This window comes from Perna viridis, chromosome 3 (genome assembly GCF_037379345.1).
Source record: "Perna viridis isolate PV_CMFRI_1.1 ecotype Kerala chromosome 3, ASM3737934v1, whole genome shotgun sequence".
Taxonomy (NCBI): Eukaryota; Metazoa; Mollusca; class Bivalvia; order Mytilida; family Mytilidae; genus Perna; species Perna viridis.
Genome location: NC_142447.1, coordinates 18,079,244 through 18,107,107, shown reverse-complemented (window position 1 = coordinate 18,107,107; position 27,864 = coordinate 18,079,244). Strand labels below are relative to the sequence as shown.

Genomic DNA, 27,864 nt, shown 5'->3' with positions numbered 1-27,864 from the left:
TGTTCTTGCCGTGATATGGCTCTGGTCGCCGAAACGGCAATAAACAACAACAAAAATCAATCAACCAATCAATCAATCGTTTTAGTACATTTACAAAATGACATTGTAAAGAGCTATATGGAATATTGAAATGGTTTAATGTAAATGTTCAAGCATAAGTAATTTTCATTGGCTTAGCTTTGTGCACTATATATTGCATTCTCAAGAGGGTATGGTGTGAATTGCTGAACTCTTCTTGCTTATATCATTATGATGTTTATTTTACGCTCCCATTAAAATACATCTCACAAGACTGACTCGAGGTGTCATGCTTTTTTTTAGATGATGACTTCATCATTAAGTGTAAGTAAGCAACACTGAAGATAATTTCAGTCGTTAGCTTAAAGTACAAGGTAAAGCGTGAATATCTAATGAAAATCTGCCGCACATAACTAAACGCTGCATAATTCGGACATTTATTTTAATCATTTACAAGCTAAAAGCGAAAATTCTTCAACCAAACTGAGACTCCGCGAAACGTCTACGGTACACTAACAAAGTTTTCATTCTCAACCATCTTCCTGCAATGCCATTCATATACAAATAGTTTGAAGGATCAAGACACACTCAGATCTCTGCTCAATAAAGCCAGCATACAATAAGCATCATTATGGTATTTAGATAAAAAGGTAGATACTGAAACCCTGCAATCAAATATGATTATGCACATAGTTTTAATGACACAATAATTAAAACAAACACACAAAGAAGCAAACCACGATAATAAACATGCATTGATGCGTTGAGTAGGTTTTTAAGGAGGTAGACCTAGGATAAGGGACATAATTCTTGAAATCAGTAATATGTTTGTGTCATATTCAATTTCACCAAAGCCTTTCAAGCTTTCATTTGTAACAGAGTGAAATCAATCCAAGTTACTTTGATGCTTACATGAGATTTATATAAGAAGCCTGAATACAAACGTTTCAGTGAATTGTAAGAGTTGTGTCCCTTACCGTATGTCTACCTCCTTAAAGAGTGTTTCTTATCACATATTTTGTTTATCAGAAAAAAATGTGGAGAAAATGCAATGTACACAAATTTGCAACACATTATAATTATCAATTGCCGCGTTTCAACTGTAAGATATGGCACCCATCTACAGAAGCAGTGGATGCTTTTAATCAGTTTTGGAGTAATGAGAAAAATCGGATCGTTCCTCCACCAAGTATGGTACATGTCAAGGTTTGTGAACAAAATTTAAACAGACAAAGCAAATATACAATTTATGTACTAACTGTACAAAGTGGACAAAGTATCTATTTTCATTAAAATCTTAGTAAAAAGAAATGAAAAACTAAACTAGATAAACATAGATAGTATAGCATATAAAGGTAAAAATGATAATAAATATTAAAGACACGGCGGAAGGTAGACGAAAATTACACAAGGATAATTAATAATGGGTACATTTTCATTCTACACCGTTTTAAGTCCAGGTTGCATATTTTTTTCTTTAGCCACTGTGTTATTTATGATAATTTGTTGTTTTTCTTGGTTTTGATTTTGTCCCCGGATAATGAATATTCTGTTTCTTGTTCTAATTATGGTATCCTTGCTTTAACATCATACACATATTCAATGTAAAGCAAAGCAATTGGTTAAGAGCCCATACTTTTCGTAACAGATGCCCAGGTGGAGTAATATTTTAATTTTGCCAGATTTATTATGGACATGACTTAATTATGGATCTCATTAATGTTCGGTAATTTTTTTGTCACCCTTATTTGTAATGATCAATGCCTATATCATAGACATAATAGATAATTACATATATCATATATTTAGATTAAAATAAAACTTTTTTCCCATAATTTTATGCATTATAAGTGTTTATTTAAACCCTATAGATCTATATCGCATATCCTATATCACATCCCTTCACAGTCTATATATATGATATGATATACTGAACATGGCATGTTAAAATTTGTATTACACGCTGTATCAAACCTCGACCTATATCACCCAGCGGGCCGGTGGCCCTTGGGGTAATATAGGAGTCTCGGGTTGATACATCATGTGATACAGATTTTAACATGTAATATTCAGTATATGTTACTTAGAAATAGGTATGAAACCTATAGTACAAATGTACTGTATTGATATCAGACCGCTTCATTTTTCATTAAGTCAATCATTTTCCCGGAACATCATATCGGCTTTGTCAAAGTACATATTGTTTCCTGTAACGATTGCTTCCTTTTCCGTGTCTAACTGAGTACGTCGCGGACAAACCAGCAGATGTTTTGAAGAAAGCAATATATTTTTAACCGGACGTACATTTGGTTTTTTTTTAATTATTTTATGGAGACCACGTTTCAAATATTGTTTTTTTTTATGAGATAAATTAAAAGTTTTGCGGGTTCGTTTAGCATATGATCTCCTTTTTCCGGCACAAGACTTTAAGTAAGGATTTCATTTTCGTGGTTTGACAATACTACGAGTACAACAAATTTCATCCCTTATTTACAATGAAGAAAATAAAAGTAACATTCACGCATTTTTTTTTATTTCAGTCTTACCATTTGACGTCTGATATGGATATTTCTGAGCTGGTTTTTCACATATATAGGAGAGATTGTTGGCACAGCTTATGTCATTGTAACGGCCCCCGAAATACAACACAGCGCACCTGTCTTTTTCCGGATTACTTGGTTCTGAATTCCAATTTCTGTAAATAAAAATTCACGCTTAAAAATAAAAGTAGAACGGGTTGTCGTACTACGTATACCCTACTCGTACAGAAAGTTGACATCCGACGAAAATCCAAATCACGTGAAACATTGGGCCCATCTATAGCATTTGAAAGAATAATGAAGAAAACCAAGGTTATAGCGGTAATCAAAAGAATCCAGGGACAAAGAGCAGACATGGAAAACAGACACATACAACAAAGAACATAAAATAACCAAAATAATACATACCAAGTATTAAAAGTAAATGGGCAACTCGGATTCCACTAAAAACTGTGATCATGGACCAGGTGCACCGGTAGGTTTAAGCGTCCTCCGCCGAGTTGCTCATAAAAAGTCCAGGGTAGACGAAATAGGAAAGGAAAACTAAGGAAATTAGTTCATCCATTGTTAGTCGAGATAATTGCAATGAAATTCGGATGGACTGAACGAAGAACGGGCGAACGAATAAAATTATTCCAAAATACGGCCAACTCGTTGAGTGGAAAATATCATTTTAATATGAAAATTGTGTATTAACAGAAAATGGATACGTACAGGGGTTTGTTTTTTTAATTGGGAGAAGAGAATAGTAAAAGTAAAAATATTTAAGTATTTGTACTTGCTCTGTCAAATTTTTCTTTTCTTTTCTTTTTTAAAATAATTCGACATAAACATGAAATTATTGGATTCTCACGAACATTCTGATTTTCATCTGTAGCATATGCTTTTGATTTCTGAAAAGGCGTTGGTATTTCCTCTGTTTCCTACTTCAATTATTGCGTAAATTCGTTAAGAACTTCCAAGCTTAATTACTTTGCTATTTTGAAATACAAATTTCTATTTTTAAACTTATTGATAAAACAAAGTGTGTAATATATGTAATTAAACATGAATTAAAAAAAACTGTTTAATTAAGCTGCACATGCACAGATGTTTGAAAAGTCTGAATGACTAGATAGGTATTTGTGACTGGATCATTCGATAGCTATGCATCTTCGGAGGTGGTGTATTCATAGATGTTACAAGATGATGAGACCTTTGATCTATTGCTTCCTGCATCAAATGCTTAAATAATGTAACTTTTTGTCAATGCCATATTAAACTACAGTACAGGTGACTAAGATATCTATGATGAATCATTACATAATACAACAATTACTGGATCTCTATCTTTTGTATATCATAACAATGCCATGACGTATGGCAATGACATACTCTTCTCCTATTCTAATTTGAAGTCAAAAATACCAATCATTTAGGTTATGATGCAGACGTTTTTCAAAGAATAACATGTCATCGGCAGCATTTGAACCAAATGCGTAGAAATTTCAAGATTAACAGTAAATTGTATATAAGAAGAATAGTACTAATTTTTTATCGAAGTAATAAAAAGTCCAATCCAAGCACCAATAAGTTCTAAATCATAGTATGTCAAAGGAGATACATTATTATATCTCTAATATATTTAACATACGGAACGAAGCCTCAGTGTTTTAGGGACTTCGAATTGTGCTGTAGTAAATTTAAGTGATTAATATATGATACATGTATATAATTCATGTCAGACAAGTCTGACATCTGGGTTGGCGAATACCCGCGGAGACCCATGGTCCAACGGCTGTGGCATCATCCTAGAGGTGTTTCTAAATTCAAGACATACCAATCATTTAAATATTGGCAACTGAACATTTCTGCATTAACCATAATCATGGTATGATGTACAATTTTGGGACATAGTAATAGAAGTTTACATTACAGTAAACACGGGATCTGCAGAATGGTCAGTGTGTTTTTCGTTTAAGTATATTTCAGTTCCTATCGTCGAAGCTGAATTTAAGCGACATCGGCTTTTCACTTTGTCCATCAGTCCATTTTCTGAGCTTTTGATTCTTATCAATGATAAATAAAACGGGTCAAGTTCAATTTTAGTCCAGGGTGGATTATTTTTTGAAGGGTTATAATCCTCAGACTAAATAAATTCATAGAAAATTTAAGCCTTATGTTCTTTTATCAGGATTACAGAAAAAGACGTGACATTTTTTGTTTTTTGTTATTTTGTATACTGACTTTCAGTAAAGGGCTCATTCCTTGAAACATTATTCACTATTAAAACAAAGTGATTTTAGTGTTAAGTGAACGGATTTCGTCGATTGTATATATGTAACAAAGATTTGCAAGACTAGAGGTGTAAAGTATAGTCCACTAATAACAAAAACAAATGTACACCTTCCGTTGAGGTTTAGGACATTTAATACACTCCTATTACGCACTAGTATTTCCGTAAGTTAACGTCTTGTTTTCATTTTCTTCAGTTTTTATAGTCATACATGTATGTGTATATGTATAGATCGTCTTTGTTAACTGTTTTCACCTTCCTAGATTTTAATGTATCTCAATTGTTCCAATTATTGACGATTCGATTCGGTATTTTTTAGGATATTAATAAGTTTTGAATTGCGAGAGGAACCCTTGTTGAGAGTACACTACATGTCCCCCCTTTTTTAACAAAAAAAGTTTACGTAATGTCAATGCCATATTTTGACATCCCATTGTGACAAACATAAAATATTACATAAATAAACAACATAATTCGGTCATCAATAAAGTGTTAATATTTCTAGTTTCATTTATTTAACAACAGGTTTTTCAATTACACATTCATTTATCATTGTTATTGAATTACTCGCAAGAAGAAATTCCACCATGTTTTGTCTGTTACTGCGCTAAACAGTACACGCACGGAGTAATTAAACAAACCTACATTTTAACGTTCGATCCTCCTCTAGGGTTGTCGTAAGACGTATAATACACCCACTCTCCCTCTTTCTTCCGATCATTTAAACCTGTCCACCAACCAAAAGGATTGGGAGGAACTTGCTGTAAGAAAGCTGTAACTTTTGTCTGTCAATAAATATAAATGTTTGCTCTTTTTAATAGCTTCCAATATATGTTTAAGACATTAGTTTATAAATGCAATTACAGGCTCATTTTTTCTAGACAAACAATATTAAAGAAATTTTTAACGAGGAAAATGATTTTAATTAATCCATCCCTGATAATGATGAGAAGTAATCAGGCAACAATTATAAAACATAATGATGATAATAATAAAAATAACGTTGCTGATAACTTCCTACGTTTGACTAATTTGTGCCCCATCCCATTTGTTCTAGTTATGCAAATAAAATTGTAATAAACACAACTAAGCTGCTGCTATTTGTTTTTAGAAAAAAATTGGTATTGTAAAATCTGTTTTTGTTTTTGTGTTGTGTTGTCTATTTTAATTTATTTGATAGTTGTAATTTTTGCGTGTGAAGGCTTCAGGGAAGATTAGCTTGTAAAATAACTGTGCAACCGTCTTGAAATAAAGATCTTATTATTCTTCTTCTTCTTATTATTATTATTATTATTGGTAGCAATAGATACACAAGAATTACTAAGTGTTTATATAATCATGAAATAAAAAGTTTTTATCGTATTTATTCGCAAGTACAGTAGCGGGACTTCTATAAAATTTTAACAGTAGCAATTATCGAAAAAAAGGGGGCAAAAATTAATTTGCTTCTTTTCCCTTTATTGTACATATATTTTGCTAAATGTCTTTTGTACCAAAACACAGCTTTCGTCTCTGGACTATGCTTTAGATCTCACAATCGATTATAGCACCCAAATAAAATGGTTGCTTCATTACCAGTTCGTCCTGTGTGTCAAAGGCAACCAAAGTCGCAGCATACGGCTGGGCTATCTGTAGACATTTATCAATAGCTTCCTCCCACAAAGCTAGGTCTGTATCATTACTAATAAAGTAACAACTATCAAAGTCCACACCTTGACTGGTGAACCAACCGGAAGGACAGGGTGCATCTGAATAAATATAGCATATTTACTCACTTACCGCTGCAGACAAGTCTTTCGAAAACTCGGACATTATTTAATCAAACTTTGTTTGATAATCGGATACCGTTATGTAAAATTATTCAATTTGTAAGATTCTTGTGTTTTCTAAAAAAAAAAAAAAAACTGTCTGCGGCGTCCAGAGTGAGTTCCGAATGACAGATGCTGTTCGGGGCTTGATATAATCAGTCACAGTCATGAGAATAAAATAAATAATAATAAAAAAGACCACCTTAACACATTTTGAAACTCCACACCTAAAATGATGAAGTAATCGAAAATCATTTAAAAAAAAACAGGGTGCATCCGGACAAATTCAGCAAACTTGTGGTCTAAGCACACATCAGATTCTACAAAATGAGTAAGTAAGAAACATTTAACCATAATTCAACATGGGCTTGTGATTAAACATATTTTTATGCCCACACCCTGACTGTGAGTAGTACTAAAATGTATGATCTGAATAAGGTAAAAATTAATTGATGGCAAACTAAAAATAAATACTCCGGCACACTTTTAAAATAAGGACGTAGTATTCATTTTATGACAAAACATGCATACAAAAACGTACTCACTCACTAAAATATGAAAATTGAATATATCATTGAAACGGGATAAAATTTGCATCAACTTCAAAACTACACAGATTCATATTTTATCTGATAGGGAAACGACTGAATATTTTAGCTGAAAAACATTGTACACATAAGCCATATTTACTGAAGTTCTTGGGAATGGTTCATGTTTGCATATATAAAACACTTTTATTTTAAAATAATATTTATTAATAATTAATGCACTTGGTGGAAAGAATTGTTTTTATTTGTAAAAAATTCAATGAAACAGAAGCATGACAAGATAATCAACTTTCGAATTTCTTTATTAGTGGCGGATATAAGCGGTTCCGGGAGCCGCAAACTCCCATATTTTGTTGGACATTTACAGCCTGCACTTCCTTTTCTGGAACCCCTCGGGAACCCCCTTTTCAACATTTTTAGATCTACCCCTGTATTTTGCGATTTGCTAGTAATTGTCTGTGGTTATTCGTGCCAATTAGAAAAATGGAATGATTTTAACAAAAAACAAAAACTTTACCTTCTTGATGCATTTCACATATGTATTTAGATTTAGATAAACAGCTATTATCGTTAAAGACACCATCCTGTAGTATTTCTCCACAGTCCTCATTACCAGCATAATTGTTAGGTTCAGAATTCCATTTTCTTCATCAAAGAAAAAAAATGGGTGTAGCATTAATTTACAGGGAATAGGAATTAAAACAAGATGAGTAATAAATAAATTGCATCGAAATTACCCATAAAAGGAACGACGACCCAACGTAAGTTTCAAAATTGAAAAAAAGAAATATAGATTTATGCCCCTTGAATGTAAACATCTTGGTTTGTGTTGACATACTGGAATATTTATCAACGCAATGTGTAGAGTTATATTCAGAATTTAATGAATTGTAGAATCATGTAATTTTTTGTACTGTTTGTCATGTTAAGAAGCATTTGAAAACGAGACTCACATGAGATTCATGTCAGCTTTGATTCCCGTTGACCAGTACCAATTTTTATCTTTCAAGTGATAATTCAGACCTGACCAGAACGCCGAGGCTTTGTAATACCGTGTTTGTAGCTCAATCCAAGACTGAAATGGATAATAAAGATAAAAAAAAGACTGAAATGGATAAGGGTCTATTAATTGTACAAACCGTCCTATTTCACATTTTTCTTATATAAGAGGTTTGCAAATGTTATGACTTGAAAATATGAAGAAACAGCGTTAAGAAGACCAGCTTTGTCAGCCAATAGGTCGCTCGTCATCTACTTACTATGTACAGTATATCTGGACTCGATAAGTTTAAAGTATCCCTAAACATGTTAGTTAACTTGGGACAATCTTCATTGGGGCTTTCGTGTTTCTTCATTTTTTCTCAGAATATACACAATTTGGCACTATACAAATGTATTTCTTAGCGGGATTCATATTGCAAGAATTATATTCTGCTCAGCCTGCTGGGCCCCGGCCTTCAGTTCACCTTGCCAGGATAATACCATAATACCTCACCCCCGGTTTTCTGAATCTCATTTTAAAAATCTTACTTGTTAATTACAAAATAAAGTATCAGCTAGGTTCCCCAGATAAAGTCTTAAAATCTCCTGCCGGGTTCACCCAGGTGTTGATATAATCTGCTGGGCTCCCCCTAGATACAGTGCAAGGTTCATCTTCCGGGCTCCAAAAAGGTGTTGGTGTAAATCTGCTGAGCTCCCCAGATACAGTGCGAGGGTCATCTATATTGTAACAAGCTCCCAAAAGTCTTGGTATATATGCTGGACTTCCTCAGATACAGTGTTAAAATCACCTGCCGGGCTCCTCCAGATGTTTATACACTTTGCTGGGCTTCCTCAGATACCGTGTCAAAATCACCTACCAGGCTATCCCAGGTGTAGGTGTAATCTGATGGGCTCCCCCGGTAAATATTAAATTAAATACCTACTAGGCTTCCAAAGGTGTCGGTGTAATCTGGTCGTCGACTCCACCCCCCTGCTCCAGATACAGTGTGATGGTCACCAGCCGGGCTCCCCCAGGTGTTGGTACATGTACATGTATTACACATACATCAGCTGGGCTATCTCAAGATACAATGTTTGAATCACCTGCCAGGCTCCCCCTGGTGCTGGTACAATGTAAACTACATGTAACTAGTAGCCCCCTAGTTGGTCAATTTGACATTTTTAAAAGAAGTGTTTATCATTTTGCTAGAACTTATATTCAGTGACATCAGGATTAGTAGGTTTATTTCCTTATACATGTATAAATTAAGACTGCAACACAGATAATAGTTAAAAGTAGCATTCTTTATTAAAAAAAATCAGACAGGGGGTGATTCATGCGAGTCAAAAACCCACCAACTTTACTTTTATTTCCTATTCAGATTCTATTACAGACCAAACAATCAAGTCTTGGTTTTTCATTTGGGTGTTGCGCTTGAGATAAAATTTATATACTAGTAGACCGTACATGAAATTGGTACTTTGCAAGAGTTATCGTTCTTGTTTTACATTGATTTGGTTGATTTTATTATGAGATGAATGTATGATTTTCCCAAAATTGCTGATCTGAATGAAGAAATTATTATCGTTATGTGAAAGTATAGCATATGTAGACTGAAAAAGCATTGTTTGTTTGGTGGTTTTTTCTACACCATGAATCACTTTACCATTGGCAGTGTCTGAATTTAATGAGTGACACTTCCGCAAGAAAATGGAAAATGTAAAAAAACAACAACAACAACAAACACACACACACACACACACACACACACACACACACACACACACACACACACACACGAAACGGACCTTTTCATCCTTTGTCTCTATCTGTATCAGGTTAGCTCCATAAGACTGACATGTAGCCACGGCGTCTGACCACTTTTTAGAATCATCAAGTTTGAATGAATAGCATTTGTGTCCTGCTCGAATCCAACCGAGAGGACAACCGAGTTTGTTTCGTATTGAACTATCACCTACAAATAGTATTTAACTTAACAAAGACGATGATTATGATATTTTATTATACAACTTTGAAAAAAAAATACAAATTTAGAACATCAAGCCATTTTTGCCGTATTCACTTCGGATGAAAATACAGGACGACAGGAGCGGGGTCAAGGTTTCATATGAGGGGAGCGAGTCATGAACTCTTTTATATGTGTCAAATAATTATAGATAAAAAGTAGTATTGTGCAAAAAGATTAAATGATATCTGTGAGGTTAAAAGAAAAAAAGGAGTAATCTCATACGATTACACATAATAGGATGCTGAAATAGATCTTAAACTATTTTCTTAAGTTACTCACAGCCTACAACCGAGCATCGCACTTATACACTTTTTATACACTTTTCTTACGTTTGTTGAGGCATTGAAAAAGGGACAATGGGTTAGATAAACGGTTGCCCATTAAAAAAAACAATTCAGCGTACCGGATTTAGATACTGTAGTAATTCTTTTTTTTCTTGGGTTTTTGAACACACATGCCTTCGAAAAAAAATGTTGTAAAATTGTGTGTGTTAAATCAAAGACATGAAAAACATTCACTTCGTGATCCTCACCGGTGATCCTATCAAGAAATTTTTTTTGATTTTTTTAATATTACAAATTCATTTTCTTTATTACAAATTAGATATCTTATATCACAAAACACTTTTTTAACATTGAAAAATCATTTTTTTAACATTAAAAATTCAATTAAATTTCTAATATTAAAAAACGATTTTTTAATATTAGAAATTTATTTTCTAATAGTAGAAAATGGGTTTGCTGTAGAAAATCATTTTGTAATATTAAAAAATGCGACTGATTTTGCATTATTGCAAAGTGATTTTCTAATATTACACATTCATTTTCTAATATTTCAAATTCAATTAGAAGTATTACAAAATGTGTGATGTTTTATAATATTATTACTAAATCAGGAATTTGTAATATTAGAAAATGAATTTTTAATATTAGAAAATGAATTTTTAATATTACAAAATGAATTTATAATATTAAAAAATCTTTTCTAATATTAAACAAAGATTTTGTAATATTAAAAATTCATTTTCTAATATTACAAAATATTGATTTTTGTCCACTTTGGCTTGCCATAGGTTACAGATTTTTATAATTTTGCATGACTCTCACAAAGACTTGTACTTAATCATTATACACCCTTTTTTTTCTTACCTACTTGTTGTGTTCGACAGACGTAGTAAGCCAGTTCATCACAGTTTTTATCAGCAAACACACCACTATAATACATCATGGCACAGTGTTCATTCCCGCCTAAATTATTAGGTTCTACTTCCCATTGTCTTCGTGAAAAGAAAGATAACTCTACCATTACGCGAAAAATGTATTGTTGCAAGAGTAATCAAGGGAACCCAAATTCTTGCGGAAATCAGAAGAATGTAATCCAGGGATAAAGAAAAGACAAATACAACAAAGAACATAGAGTAACTAAAATAATACATACAAAGTAACAAAAGTAAATGAGCAACTCGGACTCCACTAAAATCGGGGAGCATTAAACAAAACTTTCGCACACATGTAACTGAAAAGTGACTTGAGAAAACCATAGCAGTCACCAAGCGTACACTGTTGGAACCCCGGTGTGTACACCTATCTAACGAATATAACCTAATGCCTATGTTCCTGGTTGTATGCTCTCAAAACCAGGGATCTTTTCTAATCTGGTCTAGAAATCATTAAGTTTCAGTTACTATAAATACAAGAAAAACAACGTTTGAAGGAAATATTCTAATCAAGCACAAATTAATTCAACATAGCACAGTCTGAACCAACGATCTGACGCATGACATGAATGCAAATTGGAATAAAATGAAATAAAATGGAAAAATTGCAATTTATTGTCATGCAGGTGATCAGTATTCACAATGACAAAACACTGTAAACGTATGATTTTCGTGCTGTACTATAGTTCTCAATGTTTTCGCAATGAACAAAAAAGCGCAAAAAATAACACCCGTGAAATCGAATATTAACTCTTTGATAAAGATGCAAATTTTCAAAACCACGAAAAATGAATAAATGCTAATAGGATTATCTGTGAAAATTACAACCGCGAAAATAGATACGTTTACGGTAAATAAATGATCCTGGTCCCAAGTAAAAATCACATTACTGCTCCCTTAGACATGAGAGAAATATAATAATTTATTACCTACATGGACTGTTGCTGTACAGCTGTACCATCTAACCAGTACCAGTGGCCTTCCTGTTTCTTGTCTGTCATTCCTATCCACCATAAACCGGAAGTTGTTTGAATAAAAGGGAGCTGATGATTCAGATAGTCCTTAAATATTGTAAAAGAATATAAATCATTTTTGTGTTGGTTCTGTTTCTCTGTTTCTTTATCGGTAAAAACTTGAACTTATTCTATATGTTGCATTTTACCAATCTCCTACGCAGAGCGTGTGTTCGCTTTTTCAAAGTTTTACCCCTCTGCCACAATCAATGCTAAAGTCCACCCCTTATGCTAATTAGTAAAGTACAGTGGAAACAGTCTCGTGGATTTGTAGTGATTAGTGCTCATGCCCTGTAAATTTTTAAACATCTCATATAGCAGAGACTTTAAGCTAGCGGAGTGATATGTAGTAAATAAGGAAGCGGTTACAGGTCTGCAGAGGAGATTGGTAATATACCGACAGGAATGTTCGATTACACGTGTCCGCGTGTGAATAAACTGTTTGTTTTTGGTCATATTATTTTTAATTATTTCCGCAGTCCATTTTCATTGCTGTTTTTCAGTTTGTTAAGTTATTTTTTTTTTAAAGTACCAAAATTTGCTATGATGGTTTCTTCTTCACGGTGGTCAAAAAACATGTCATTACATTACAAGGTATATATATATCATTCCAAGTACCGTCTCAATTTTGTTCTCCAGTTGCAGTAAGTGGGCACCTTTTCCAGGGGCAGACTTGATACAGTAATCTTTAGCGGCAGACCAGTGCATATTACTAAATGGATCTTGGACGTCGCCAATTAGGTAGCATGACTTGTTAAATGCTGCCCAACCATCTAAACAACCATCACCTGATCAAAAATACACAAGAAAAACATAGAAGCCTGATATTATTTGAAAAGTGACGATTTTTTTATAAGAATGAATTTCATTCAAGTTACTGAGAGTAAACAGTGTTCAAAAAGGCGTTTCACTCACTAACAAAATATTTCTTTGTTCTCGGTCAATTACTGGTCCGGTGTTTAGCTAAATTCCGTAGCACTTGGTAGTAAAATTTTCAGATTACACGCTCGGAGAGCATCGCATTTTAAATTTGATTATATAATTATCTCGAACGTAGAAATGTTTTATTCTTTATTTCTCTGTTGTAAGGGCAATTTTTGTGTCGTTCCAAATTCTTGAATCTTGGGTAATTGACATGGAGAAAACAAGTTCAAATTATTTTCAAAATAAGAACAAATAACGTTTATGCATTCGCATGAACTGTTTTGTTGCTATTGTAAACATCTGTCATACGATTCATTCATTTACGAATGATTGCGAGTAGTTTACGATAGAATTTTGATGGATTAACGGATAAACACGAATTCAAGTGAGCACTTTGCGAATATATACGAATTCTTTATTCATTGGATTTTATCGCCAAAGCAGCAATATTTCTGCTATATCCGGGCGATGAACATAAAATGATAAAATGAACATGAAATGATGATGAAATGAAAAATGGGATTGGACACAAGGATAAAAGGGTCGACAAATTTTGATTGTAACTGGAAATAGGGAGAAATTGGTAGGGTCGGGCAATTTAGCCTCCTGTGGCGGCGCCAGTGTTCAAATCCTATCGAATATTACAGTAGGATTCTTTAACTTGCTAAGAACATGGCATCCTTCCCAACACGGTGCACCACTATGGTTTGCGGTCAGGTTTCCCTTATTATGGCCTGAAGACCCCAGCACGTAGAATGCAAGGGTTACCCAATCCAACCACCTGGGACACTCAAGCCATTTGCTCTGTGGGTAGAGTGGCCTGCCCCTCGGCCTGGGTTCTAAGCGTTGATTAGTCGCCTTCTACGACAAACTTAGCGCCGTCGCAGACCTATTCTTTTGACACCCGGACTCGCACGGGGCTGCAAAGAACGCAGAGGGTTAGGTTGACGTGCCAGTTGACTTATTCCACTAACAACTCCATTGAAAAATCACTACCGTTCGTAAAACACCCGTAACCAAGCCGTAATTATTCGTAAAAAGTTGCTCGTAAACCATTCATTAATTATCCGTGATCGTAACAATTCATATATCACTCATAGTTATTGTTAATAATATCGTAGGCATTCGTAAATTTCTCGCATATAATCGCAATGAATCGTTAACTATTATCGTAAACGCCTTGCATTCATACTTAGTATATCGTAAAGTGATCGTTCGATACTCGTAATCAATCGTAAACATTCGCAAATCACTCGTAATAGTGGCTGAATTTGATTGGCTTTATAGTTTAACGATATTTACAAAATTTGTCAAGTGATACTGCACCGCCCCCAAATCCTCGGTCAACGAATGCTGACTCATCGAACCACAAGAGTTGATCAAACGCATAATGTGGTGAAGAAAGAATGACTGCCTTTATGGTGTTGATTGATAGATATGCTCGTTAACATATATTCAGCAGTTTCGAATAGTGTTGCAAATGGAATGAAAGTCTTCCATATATCAAAGAATGACTAAGTCCACATTTTGCATTAAGAAACCGACAAAAGTCGTCGAATCGAAAATGCCAAAAATGGGATGTGCACAATAGTATCATTTAATGAAGAATGTGTGAAAGTTTCATTGAATTCCTTTCAGTGGTTTGGAAGATGTTTTGAATTGAAACTGGAGAATAGCGAACCAACTGGCATCAGGATAATCATTTACCTACCATCTTTCACTGTACCATTTCCTTGTTGAATGTTTCATATTTTACGAAGGGTACTTGCAAAACAATATCATACAAATTTCGTAGTCTCTTTAAAATGTAATAGATTCTCAAACGTGTGAAAGTTACTGGAATATCTTCCAGAAGGGTAATGTATTAAACTGTAAGACGTGAAATTTCGCATATGGTCTGTAGATGTCTCATACTACAAGATCTGTAGATATCCGTTATCACCACCTTTTACGTGAAACATCGTATTCTTTCGTAGTGTACCCCGACATTTTCTTTCGAATATATTACATTGCCAGACGATGGTAAGGACCGGATATGATAAGAGCACATGGCATATCTTTATCGTATATCATTAGGCAAAAACAAAAATTCTACATACTTGTTATTGGATACTCGCAGATGTAGCCATGTCTTTCATTGCAAACTTCATCACTTACTGCTGCCTGTATATTAATGGCTCCACAGTTCTCTATATGTTTTGTATCATCGGGTTCTATATTCCATAATCTATAAATAAGAGAAAAAAGATCAGCTAGTGTAAGTATAAATATGCAACTTTCAGCGTATACAAACGTTTTTCGCACCCAAGCACATTTTATACGAAATTTTTTTTTCGTAGAAAACAAGACTATATATATGATGTGGATCTGCCCTTCATTACTAGGGTTTCTTAATACCACATTCAGTTTAATCAAGAGATGTCAGTTTCATCGAAAGAGATGAATTCAGTCGCCAAATATCACTCATAATCAAAAGTGACTATTCATTTGTAAACATTAGAACAGAATAATTGACCTCCAATGTGAGCTTTGTTACTATGCAGAAATAAATTATACATGTTTCAAGTTCTCACATATTGAAAAAATAAATTCAAGAAAGAGTTAAATTTCGTGGTTTTTAAGCAAAATATATACATTTCGTTCTTAAAATCACATGCACTCTTCCATTCTAATATAAATTATCATTATTATGAAGAGCAAAATGGTTTTGTTGTTAGTAGTTGAGATTCTGACTACCTAATCATGGCGACACATTTTAGGAAGAGGTGAACTAAACTTTTTGCAAATCAAAAGAATAAAAGATAAAGAATCAAACAAAAACCACACAAGCAAACATTAGTTCAGGTACGAGAACTCAATTTATTTCGTAGTGCATTTCAACAGACTCATTTTGACATATAAAAAAATTTCACCGCTTTAAACTTAATAAAATATCGCCAATATGGGAACATGTATAAAAGCCGATTTCTATAAGAGTGACAGAAAAATTCACCATCATTTGTTTTATTTTTAACACCTTTGCTTCCGAGACCCCGTAGACATGAAAAGTGACCACTGCCAAATGTCCTAAATTTTTACCTTTTCCCATAGGACTAAATCGCAACTTCCACATAAAATTACAGAATGAAAAAAAATATCTTGTAAATTTGATCCTTGCTCTACATTTCTGCAGCAAATACTACGCAAAAAAGTTTAGGACAGGAAAGACAAAAAATCAGGAAGAAACACACTAAAAAGGAACTATATTCGTATACAACGATAAGTCAAGGGAAATTAATTGTGGTCTCGTACCTTCAGGAGGAAGACCTAGGGTGAGGGACAGTGATATGTTTGTATTCAATTTCACCGAAGCACATCAAGCCTTCATTTGAAACAGAATGAAATTAGTCCAAGTTACTTTGATGCTTAAATGAGATTAATGTTAAATGCTGAATACAAACGTTCCAGTGATTTATAGGTAGAACGGTACTATTTATTTCCCATAGGCGTTTGAAAACTTCATCCCTTTAAAACAACGACGGAGCTATAAAGGCTAAAAACCACCAATTCCACTTTCCATAGGCTTCTATGCTAATTTCACAATATTCAATGGCTTCTCTGGACTTTACCTTAACTTTAACCTGCAGAGGACTATATATCAGCATGATTCTACATATGTCAGCTCACAACCCTCAGAATGGCATGTGGGGTTAGCAGACTTGCAGTGCAGTACTGGTCACCGGAAGTGAAGGGTCTATAAATAGCATGGGAAATCCTAGTGTTTTCACAAGATAGGGGTATATTTAAAAATCATTATGGAGATTAGGCTTCACATCACAAGAAGCAAAATGCACCTATAAAATGTACAGAAATGTTTTTCCTTTCAAAAACTGTTTAAATTTTTAAAATAAGATGAGAACTTTTTTCACAGCACTATGAGGAACAGGGGTAATTTCTGCGTAGGACTATTTTTGCGTACGTTCCAAATGCTCATTGGTTGAATTGGTGGTCTGTAACCTAAACTGACTATTTTCCAGTCATATCTTCATTTTCCAAACTAAAATTGTGAGCAAAGTCATAGCACAACCTTCTCGTTTCTTTGCTATTTTAAGGAGATGGCGTTTTTAGCATCAAAGTTCCACCCTTTTTCTGCCAATGACACTTAAATTTAAAAAAAAATCATAATATTTATATAAAATTGTTTTCCAAAAATGAAATGCAACTTTCTAAAAGTATAATAGTGTTAGAGCCTGGAATTAATAAAACATTTTGGGTATCAGCCAATCACAGCGTCCGGAAGTATTTACCTGAAAAAGGGTTCAAGAAAGGCCAACCTAAAATAATGAGAAATAGTACCGTTCTACATGCAAGAGTTATGTCCTTACCCTAGGTCTACCTTCTTAAAAAGTATTCCTTTTATCAAAAAATAATCATCATATAGAGATACCATTGTGATAAAATTACTCAAATGAAGTACATGATACCTCTATTTAGTATCACGTCATGGTACAAAATAATCTAAAAATGAAAAAAAGTAATAAAGCCATTGGCAATCTCATTTTTGAACTCGCTTTTAGGAGATTAGGTGATTGAATTTCTATCGATGCGTAAAGAGTATGTATTAGTTCATTGAGTGGATAGATCACATAACTCGAAATTCCCATGTAATGTTACCCTCTATGTGTTCGTTGGGGTCAGTTACACTATATACTTATTTATTGAATGATGGGCCTACTCCTCTGTAAAATCCACTTATTCCTTTGCTGAATAAGCTTTAAAATGGGCTCAATATGCTTATATTAAAGAGAAGACTTTTAAAAAAGAATTTTACACCCTCCTCCTATAACCACTCTCAAGAATATCAAAACAGAACTTACGCAGCCACTCCCGCTATACTAGAAATAACTTGTGTAAGGAGAAAGGCTAAGTAATTCCGATTGGCAGGAAAATGTGCGGTAATGTAAAAAAAATACATACACAGTGTGAATTAATGCACTTACATGATACCATCGTCAGGGCGAATCCCTTGGCTAGCTCCACCCCATACAAATGTACCTGGAGAATTTTTATCATTAAGAGATGTCCACCATCTTTCTATATTCATTACAGATGTTACTTCCAGAAACTTTGCCTAAAGAAATTACAAAAGAATGGTACATGTGTATACTCAATTTTATTGGCCCCTAGGACTTTTTGTACAAAAAGGGGCTTATGTCATACATGAACATTGCCGCCAACTTACATGTATACGAAGGCGTGAGATTTGATCACTAAGTTCAGAATTGGAACTCTAACTCCAGGTTTTCAGACAGATCACGCGGAGTGATCTAAGACAAGCGTGAGAAGATTTTCCAGCAGCTATGGCTAAACAATCGTAATGGTGGACATATCGCGATAATTTTTTTGACGCTGAAATAAAATAAAAAGAAAGCAACAAATATTCCGAACTGAAAATCAATCAAGATAAAATAATTTAAAAAAAAACAACCAAAGACTATCCAACAACCATAACGCCAGCCAAACCTGATTTATGTAGATTGGTGTAAGAGATGGAGAGTTCTAATTAAAACTAATAAATCAAGATCCATCCATTACAGAAACTGTGGAGCAAAACAAACGAAATGCATGGCAAGAAAAGGTAAATACACAATACTTAGGGGTCATATTCACACACAGTGGAAACTTTATAAAAAAAAAATAACCGAAGTGCTGGCGAAAGGAACAGGAAGAGCACTCAGGGGAAATAATTTCAAGTATTTTATAGGATTAAACAGCCATGTTCGGTCGTTCATGCATGAAAAACGGATCTCGGAGCTCCCAAACTCAATGAACGGCCGAAATGTTCGGGAGTGGAGAGATCCGTTAATACATGCATGAACGACCGAAAATAATACCATTAAATCTTAAAAAATTAAATATTCTGAGTGGCAGATCCATAAATTTTTGTTTGATTGTTAATTGACAATATATTTTTCTGAGTAACACAAAACATGACATTTAATTTTATTTCATTTGCACAAAGAGGCGGGCCATGCGACCCTCCTCCTTGGAGGATCCGCCTAAGATGCTTCTTACATGGTGTTTAATTCTATCTGGCATATTACACTGCTTAATACCTACTTCATGACATAGCACCATTTCCCGTTTTTTTACATAGCAAAAACGTTATCCAAATCTCTATAATCATGTATAAGGCATCAACCGTTGTTTATACTGAGGGGGAGGGGGACTGGGATTTTTTAAAAAAAAATTAATTTATCCAAATTTGAGTAAAAAAATGTTTTTATTCAGCCATGGACAAGAGAAAAATATGATTCAAAATTTCCCCAATTACTTATCAATGTAGATTTTGAAATAAAATTTGTAACTCCGGCTGCTGCATTAAAAAATAATATTTAAGTGCTTATTTTTCTATTTCAACATAATCCCAGCCCCATCCCATGCTACCCAGATAAAAATGGACTGTCCGTAACTGTATGTAGCCCTGACAGGGATATACAAAGAAAAAAAATATTATATTGTTCTTTGTGCTGGTGTGACTGATAATTTACCGATTATGACACTATAGTATGCAAATGTTGCTTAATCACCACCAGTATATTCACACCGCAATGGAAGAGGGAGGTTTGCCACACTGTAAACAAAAAATCGGTCCTTTCTCTCCCATACAAGGGAGAGAACGGACCGAAAACTCTACGGAAGCTGTACCAAATGGTCTCAGTCTTTTATTCTTTGCCCCAAAGGCTTCTACAATAAACTCTAAATTTCATGATTTATTTAAAAAAAAGTAGACAAGGACTTTCAATCTACCTTTAGATGATGTTTTTTCCATAAAAGAAATCATTTTTAGGTCTATTTTAGAAAAAAAGCACGATCTTCGGTACACCAAAAAGGTCGAACTAAACAGAGACTTCTACTTTCACTTTTATTTTAAGTTCATAAAATAGACCATTTTTAGTGGAGTCCGAGTCGCTCATTTGCTTTTGTTACTTTGTATGTGTGATTTTAGTTACTTTATGCTCTTTGTTGTGTATGTCTGTTTTCCATGTCTGGTCTTTGTCCCTTGATTACATTCTTTTGATTACCGCTATAACCTTGGTTCCCTTGATTACTCTCTCACAGACCTCTTTTCTGAAGCATTATTTTTCATGAAAATACTGTTTTTCATCAAACAAGTTTTTTTTGTGTGATACCTTGATATTAACCCTATATTTTTGATGAAAAATGATAATTATTTGCGAAAAAACAAAAACAGGAAAAGGCAAAAAGAAAGCGCACTATATTTTTTAGCCTCCACGTTTTGACAGTCGCTCTGGAATTTGCAATACAAGACTGACACAAAGTCAGGACCATTGCGGTACTAGCTACTCCGGTGGTGTAGTATTTATGTCAGATTTAATTTGGACTTTACTATTTTGTTGTTAGCCTTATTGTGTACACAAAAGAGTTATCGTGTGCATAAAATAGATATTGTGCGTAAAAAAAATAGATATAGTGCGCATTACTTGATATGTGTATAGGCAGAGAACAAAATACATACATTGAACCAGTACTCATATATCACTAAGATAAAGTTTTAGATCTTATTCATGAAATAAATTTCAAGGACGCGTTTTTAATAAATCAAAATCATTAAACTAAACACGAGATGATAACAGGGGTGGATGCATTGTTTTTGAAAGGGGATTCGAGAGGACTAGACAATATTTAGTTTTTGTATCAAATTAACTCTTTATTAGAGCATCCTTTTTCTAAATGAGCAGAGGTTATGTAACAAGAAAAAGCAATGGTTACAACAGAATTTAGTAATATTGTTGCCTCTTTGTACATAATCAATATTTATTTTGTGCGCTCAATATAATGGGGGAATTGAAAATGGGACTCACTTTCGGCATGGTGCTGTAATTTGTGCGCAGAATACAATGACGTAGCGTACGGTGTTGGTGTCAAATTTGGTAACATCAGAATCGGCAAATTTCGATGTCTTTTTTGTATTGCGACGTACATCGTTCTATAATTGTTACATGTAAAAAGAAGTGTGCTTATTCAATTTTTTACATAAAATAACACACGACATGTTTTATTATTTAATTATCCGATTCAATATTAATTTTCCGTAAGTTTTAGTCAATTGAAATGATCAGATTACATCCTGATATTGTAAATAGTTTGGCATCAACCATTTAAAAATGATTTGAAGGAAATTTTATCCTATGAGAAAAATGTTAGAATTATGAAAACAAATTTCGTGATGCGCTAAAAAAAAGTAAAACACCCTCACTAAAACAGAAAGCCAACAAACCTACAAGCAAAAAACACATCCCCCCCCCCGGAAATCAAATTGTGGAAGCGTATAAAGTAAATTTATTTCTTTCCTATTTCGTTTTATATCTCTCATGTAGATGTAATGTGATATTTCCGAATACATGTACTCGTTTCGGAATTCTAAGGTCTGTTGCTAAACATAAAACATTGCTAAACATTTTGAGAAAACAAAACCTTGGCAAAGCTTCCTCTTTTAGAAAATTAGACTGGAAAATCTCCCGTTTTTATTATACGACTAAAATAAACTTGCGGTCGTATAATGTTATGGCGCAGTCGTCGTTCGCGTCGTCGTCGTCGTGGTCTGGGGACACTTCGTTTCCGTGCGATAACTTGAGTTGTGGTTGACGAATTGTTCTGAAATGTTGATATTATTTTCAACTAAGAAGATTCCTATTTAATTTGGACTGTTGCCCCTGCCCTTTAGAAAAAGGGACCAAAAAGGGTAAAAATACGTGTTTTATTAAAACCCATGTAGATTGTTTTTTTGTTTTTTTTTTTTTAATTATAATTATATTTTTATTGTGTTCTTTATTTAATTCGGGTAAACAAATGTACAGCAGATTTTATGTGTTTTGGACCGTTTTCAAGTTATAGGGGGTCAAATTGGGCAACGCCTAAAAACATTTTCATAGTTTTTTTTCTATTTTTTTTTCTTTCATTGGATTCCTCATTAATAATCCTGCCTGCATTTTTTCAATCAGATTTTGGATATCTCTTACGGTTTCGAGTTATAAGGGACCAAAAAGGCCACACCAGAATAAATCATTTTTTTTGTTTTTGGTCCGATTTGAAAAACAAATTAAAAAATAATTTTTTTTGCAATATTTGTACAGCTTATTAAATCTTATAGGTAAAATAATTGTCAAGAAGTACAATGTAATAAGACGATCATCAATTACGTTGATTTTACAATATTTCACTAGCAAATGTGCAAGAGTGTGTTTACACACTTCAAAATGCCTTGATGCAGACACGCTGATCCCGATTTCACCAGGACACCATTGCATATGAACGGACAGGAGTGCGCGCAAAGGGGGGAGGAGCTTTCTTTTTCCTGTTTCCTTTTCAACATTTCTTTCATTATTTTACCAGATTCGTTAAATCGTATTCTTTTATTCATTACAACCACAGTCGTATTATTTTAATCTAGTATCGTAACTTTTCAATACTTTTTAACTTAAAATTAACGTTAAAAGAGATTTTACGTTGCAAAACAGAACGTTACTTTGGAAACGTCAAAAATGCGCTTTGTGACATTATTGTTAGACACGGTTTTACATATATATATATATATAGTATATGAAGAGATCGACTCAATACCATTTGCCTTTTTGAACAATTCTTCGAATTTCAAATGGTGTACGGGTGAATAAATAAAATATACAAATTTAAGATGTTGTGACATTTTTATTAGACACAGACAAAATGCTGCGCTAAGATACATGTTCAACCAAGAATATACTATCTGCAGCATATATACATGTAAAGCTCAAAATTTCATAGTTATTAGTTTACTCAAAGCTAATGTAAAAAGCTTTTGATAAAGACCGGGTAGCACGCAACGTGTAGAAAACGTCGTGAAAAAGACAACGTGACATCACAACATATGTGCGTATTTATCTACTAATACATAATAAAACTCATTATATTTTAGAATAAACATGATATTCTGAATATTTATACAGTCCTTTAAGCGCGAATGTACTTTGATAAAAATACTATTCGTTGTTATATTTTACAACCATAAGAAAGAAAATAGCCAATGGCCAACGTCGAAAAAATTAAGATTTGTGACATAATTGAAATACGGACAAAAAGACTTTTAACCAAAAGACTGATTGAACATTTAATATAAATTTTCATTGGAGTTATGTAATAAATTGTCAATATAGTTTATAAAAGTCCCGATTGAAAAAAGCTGTTCGCATAACTTTAAAAAAATGTCTTGACATTTTGTCTTCAAATCGATTTCTTTCTATTTTTACAATGTCCACATCAAAGGGGAGACATTTGTGATGAAGGTAATACGCTTTGATCTTATCATTACGTCAGGACAAAATATGACATCATCTGCAGCACAAACTGTCTTTCCAAAAAAGTTTGTTTTATCAAAATACGCCCAGAAATAACTTAGATATAATGGTGAAATGGGAAGCAAGCATTTCTTAATGTTACCCGTCCACATATGAAAATGGACGTTCTTGTAATCAAAAAGATAGAACAGTGCTCTCCCTTTACAAATAACGACATCGTTCAAAGATTTATGATTGTAATCCTAAAACAACAACCATTTTCGAACATTTTAATATCTATAATATTGCCTTTGATAACTCCACATTCTAATAGCAACATTTAAGTTTTCGTAACCAGCCCCGGTTCAGTCGAATTTGACACCAACAACGTACGCAACGTCAAATATTTTTCTTTGTATGACTTTTTCGAGGCTCCGTAACAAATCACATACCTTTTCATCTTTTGAATAAAAATTGAGTGAATCTGCTGACAATTTCCGACATTCATCAATGGCCTCTTGGTATTTCAGTTTCTGTGAACTGAACAAATAACATGTACCGTCGACATTAATCCAATGGCCTTCAGGGCAGTGATCAGCTAGTACTTGCTTTATGAGCACTGCAAACATTAAAAAAAAACCCAAATATTTGTATGAATATAGAAAAAAATATTGTTGAGAATGGTCAAATTCTAGAAGTAAGTTAAAACATTAATCACGTGACTAATTAACATGTTTTTTGTTTACTGTATATCGGTCTTGATTTTAATATTTGACCAAGTTATGAAAATTAACAAACTTTGGGGGGGGGGTAGTTAACGCTTCATGGACCGCAAAATTGCTTTTCTACAAGACGCTTTTATGAAGGATCATTATATAACATTGTTAAGAACAGTGTGGCTTTGAACTGACAACTGCAAATTATATTTTCACAGAATTAACATATGTCCAAAAAAGGGGAGGGTTTACAACTTCCGGAACCCTCCACTGATTCCGCTACAGCCTGAAGTCTCTTCAAGTGTCTACGTATTTCAAAACTAAGAAATACCTGCCAATCAATACAGATTTCCACTGGTCAACATTTTGTATGCATATACACCTGTTAAAAACGAACCTTATTATATATCAAAGTACTCATGTACTGAATCAATTTATATCGATTGTTTGAATGTAGAATCAAATTGCGAAATAGGGATAAGATATAAGGAAAGATCCGTGTCTTCAAACGTGTTTAAACACAAGATTGTTGTTGTAAATTGTTAAAATAAAACTCCTTGATTTAAATTGACCATTCTAATTATCAATGACAATCAGTTTATCTAATTCACATGGTATCATAGCACTGCGTTAGTTTGCTTAATATTCAGATTCGCTGTCGGTTTTCATGAACGAATACAACACTATCACTGATATCCTGTATAGTTAAACTATTAGCTGCTATTTGGCCTTCTCAAGTTTCTAAATTTTCAAGTCGAGATTAATTTAGCTAACTCCAGGTCAGTTACTGTCAGTCAAATCATTTAAACTAGAGCCACAATCGTTGAAATAAGTTCTGCCCTTTTCACCTCACATCCAGCTGCAGTTAATTCTCAGTTAATAAGCTACATGTATAGTTCAAGTGCTACAGATTTGCATAGACACCTATATATAGTTTTACAAATAACAATCACACTAGACCGCAGACTGACACCATCCGTGAAAAAAATTGCATTGTCAAAATTACTATACCACCGTCTATAAAACAAAGTTTGATGTTTTTTTTTTGTGCTCTTCTCCCGATGTCATGAACGAGGCGGTCTGTTAAGATTCAGATCGCTACACAATTTATTTTTATTCCAACAGTCAGTTTTTGGTTCGTTTGATTCGGTGTTTTGGGTTTTTTTTTTTCGTTAATATATATACCGAGGGATATATATCGGATGAGAATGTTTTCTGAAGCCATTAATAATAGAACATACCCTTTCGATACAACGGCCTTATGCAAAGAAAAGCTTCATTTTTATTTTATAAATGCTGCTGTCCTGAAATGCACGAAATAGTGAAGAATACATCAGGATGGTTTCGGGGTTAGGGTCACCGTCTTGTTTAAAAAAGTGGCAAAAAATGAGCAAATCTGTCCTATATCGGGATCACTGGATTATCTTTCGATTGTAACTCAGCACCCTCTTTATATTTTTCTTTCAAGGATTAATGATTTATTCCTTATCTAAATTGATAATAACATGTTTTACACATTTTTAACCTTCAAAACTGGTTTAGACATATATCATGTCATACAGGTTTCACATTACGATGCATTGCAGTGACACCTGTATCAGCGAACCTTGAACAAACGAAAAATCTGTCTAAACCAGACTCTAATTAAAGTCTCATCATATCAGTTTGAATGTGATTATTGTATTTTGTACCTGTCTAAACCGAATATCTGCCTAAACCAAACAAATTCTACAAGTCAAAAGTGGTTCGGTTTAGACAAGTTTCACTGCAATTCATTTTAAAAAAATGCATGTTTTCTAAAGTGTCAGGTTTTGTAAGAATCAGGCAAAATGAGAAAATCAGAAACATGCATGTCAAAACCCCACCGAACCTCTATTTGAAAAGACTATTATTTGGTCTCTGCATCATTGGATTTGCTCAGAAATTTTCCATTAGAATGTTTGAAAAATGAGTTTTTTTGACGGAGTTGTCTGCCTTTGGAATGTTCTTTTTATGTACATTTAAATGATGTTATTACTCAATTTAACAAAATGATATGGAAAATCTTGTCTTTTCCTTGATTCTGATATTGCAAATAGTCAAATTAAACTTCCAAAATTGTGTTACCATGTTTTATCCACTGCCTGATTCTTACAGAGACTGATATTTAATTACTCTACAGAATTGTTAAGGGAACATGAATACAATGAGTCATGATTAATTTCTTTTATCTGTCATTGTAAGATTAAAGTTTTGTATAATGCATATTTTAAAAATGTACATTAGCATTCTTTAATTAGACAAAAAAGCTTCAGGTTGAATAACTTTGCGTTTGGAAAATAAATTTTAAGAATGATTAAAATATAGCTGCAAAAAAAATTGTATTTAATTATATGTGGAGCACACACGAGTACTTCAAATAAAACACATTCCAAAGAAACGCTTATTTTGACCCCAAAAATATCTAAAGAAATCTTTCATAACCATTCCTATGCACACTTACTACTGTTGACAAGCTTTGAGAAAATTTCAATAAAATATGGCTGATTAATAATTTTTTTTTCCGGTGCATGGTCAAACGTCTTATCATTGACTGCAATTTAAATATGCATCCTACCTTTATTTGTTTTTAAATCATAACCATCATTTTTAATTTTGGATTTTTTTATCAGCCCTAAGACCTTACAAAACTAATTACTTGGTTTCTAGGCCTTTCCTCATTACATTTTTATCGCTATTTCAATGAAATAATAATAAAAAAAACCATCGTTTTCTGTCGTCTGATAGACTAAAGTACTGTGACGTCATAACTTACGACTATTAGTAGTTTTACTCTTACGATTGTTTATTCAAAGGGCTGAAATGCAGTGAATACAACCCTAATAAACCTAGAAAACCTGTCTATACTGAACATTTTTAACGCCCCCCCCCCCCCCCCGGTGTCAGTATGAATGTTTAGACTAGTTTAGACCAATTCAACTTCTGTAATAAGTAAGTAGAAAAATCTACCTCCCTTATTGGATTGCATGACAAATGGCATGAGAACAACGAAAGTAACTTCGAAGGACTTAAGCCTGTTTTTTTATCTTAGCATACCCCCCCCCCATTAAAGAAAATCCGAATTGTGTGAAAATATATATTAGTATCGTAAGATTGATTTTGATTGATCATTAACAGTACAGGACATGTCCAAGCAAATATACATGTAAGATGATGTTATTTGACAACCCAAGAGAAGCCCAGAGTTTTCCTTGTGTAGTGAAACATTTTTTTTAATCCATAAACTTCGCGTTAAGCATGCGACGTTATCAGACATATTTCTTGCAATTTAACCTGGTATATACCTCTGTAAAAAGACTTACCGGTCGATGTAAGTGCGAAAATAAATGGCCACTCCATTGTTAAATATATCAAATAAAACGATAACACTTAAAATCGTCCCTCCTGTAATCATATTATCACAAATCAGATAAATTATTATTATGAATTTAACGTCGTGG

At 33.5% G+C, this 27,864-nt stretch overlaps 1 protein-coding gene across 1 annotated transcript; it reads right to left on the bottom strand.

Moving 5' to 3' along the window:
• Positions 1-443: 443 nt before the first annotated feature.
• LOC148621276 (macrophage mannose receptor 1-like) lies at positions 444-27,864 on the bottom strand. Its single transcript, XM_088575438.1, has 14 exons — positions 27,727-27,864; positions 24,122-24,288; positions 18,333-18,463; positions 15,453-15,580; positions 13,048-13,217; positions 12,350-12,477; positions 11,349-11,476; positions 9,980-10,146; positions 8,143-8,264; positions 7,707-7,834; positions 6,409-6,581; positions 5,479-5,618; positions 2,565-2,713; positions 444-683 (listed from the first exon to the last, which is right to left on the bottom strand). Exons 1-14 carry the CDS (start codon positions 27,761-27,763, stop codon positions 619-621), a joined length of 1,833 nt encoding a protein of 610 aa, XP_088431564.1. The 5' UTR covers positions 27,764-27,864; the 3' UTR covers positions 444-618.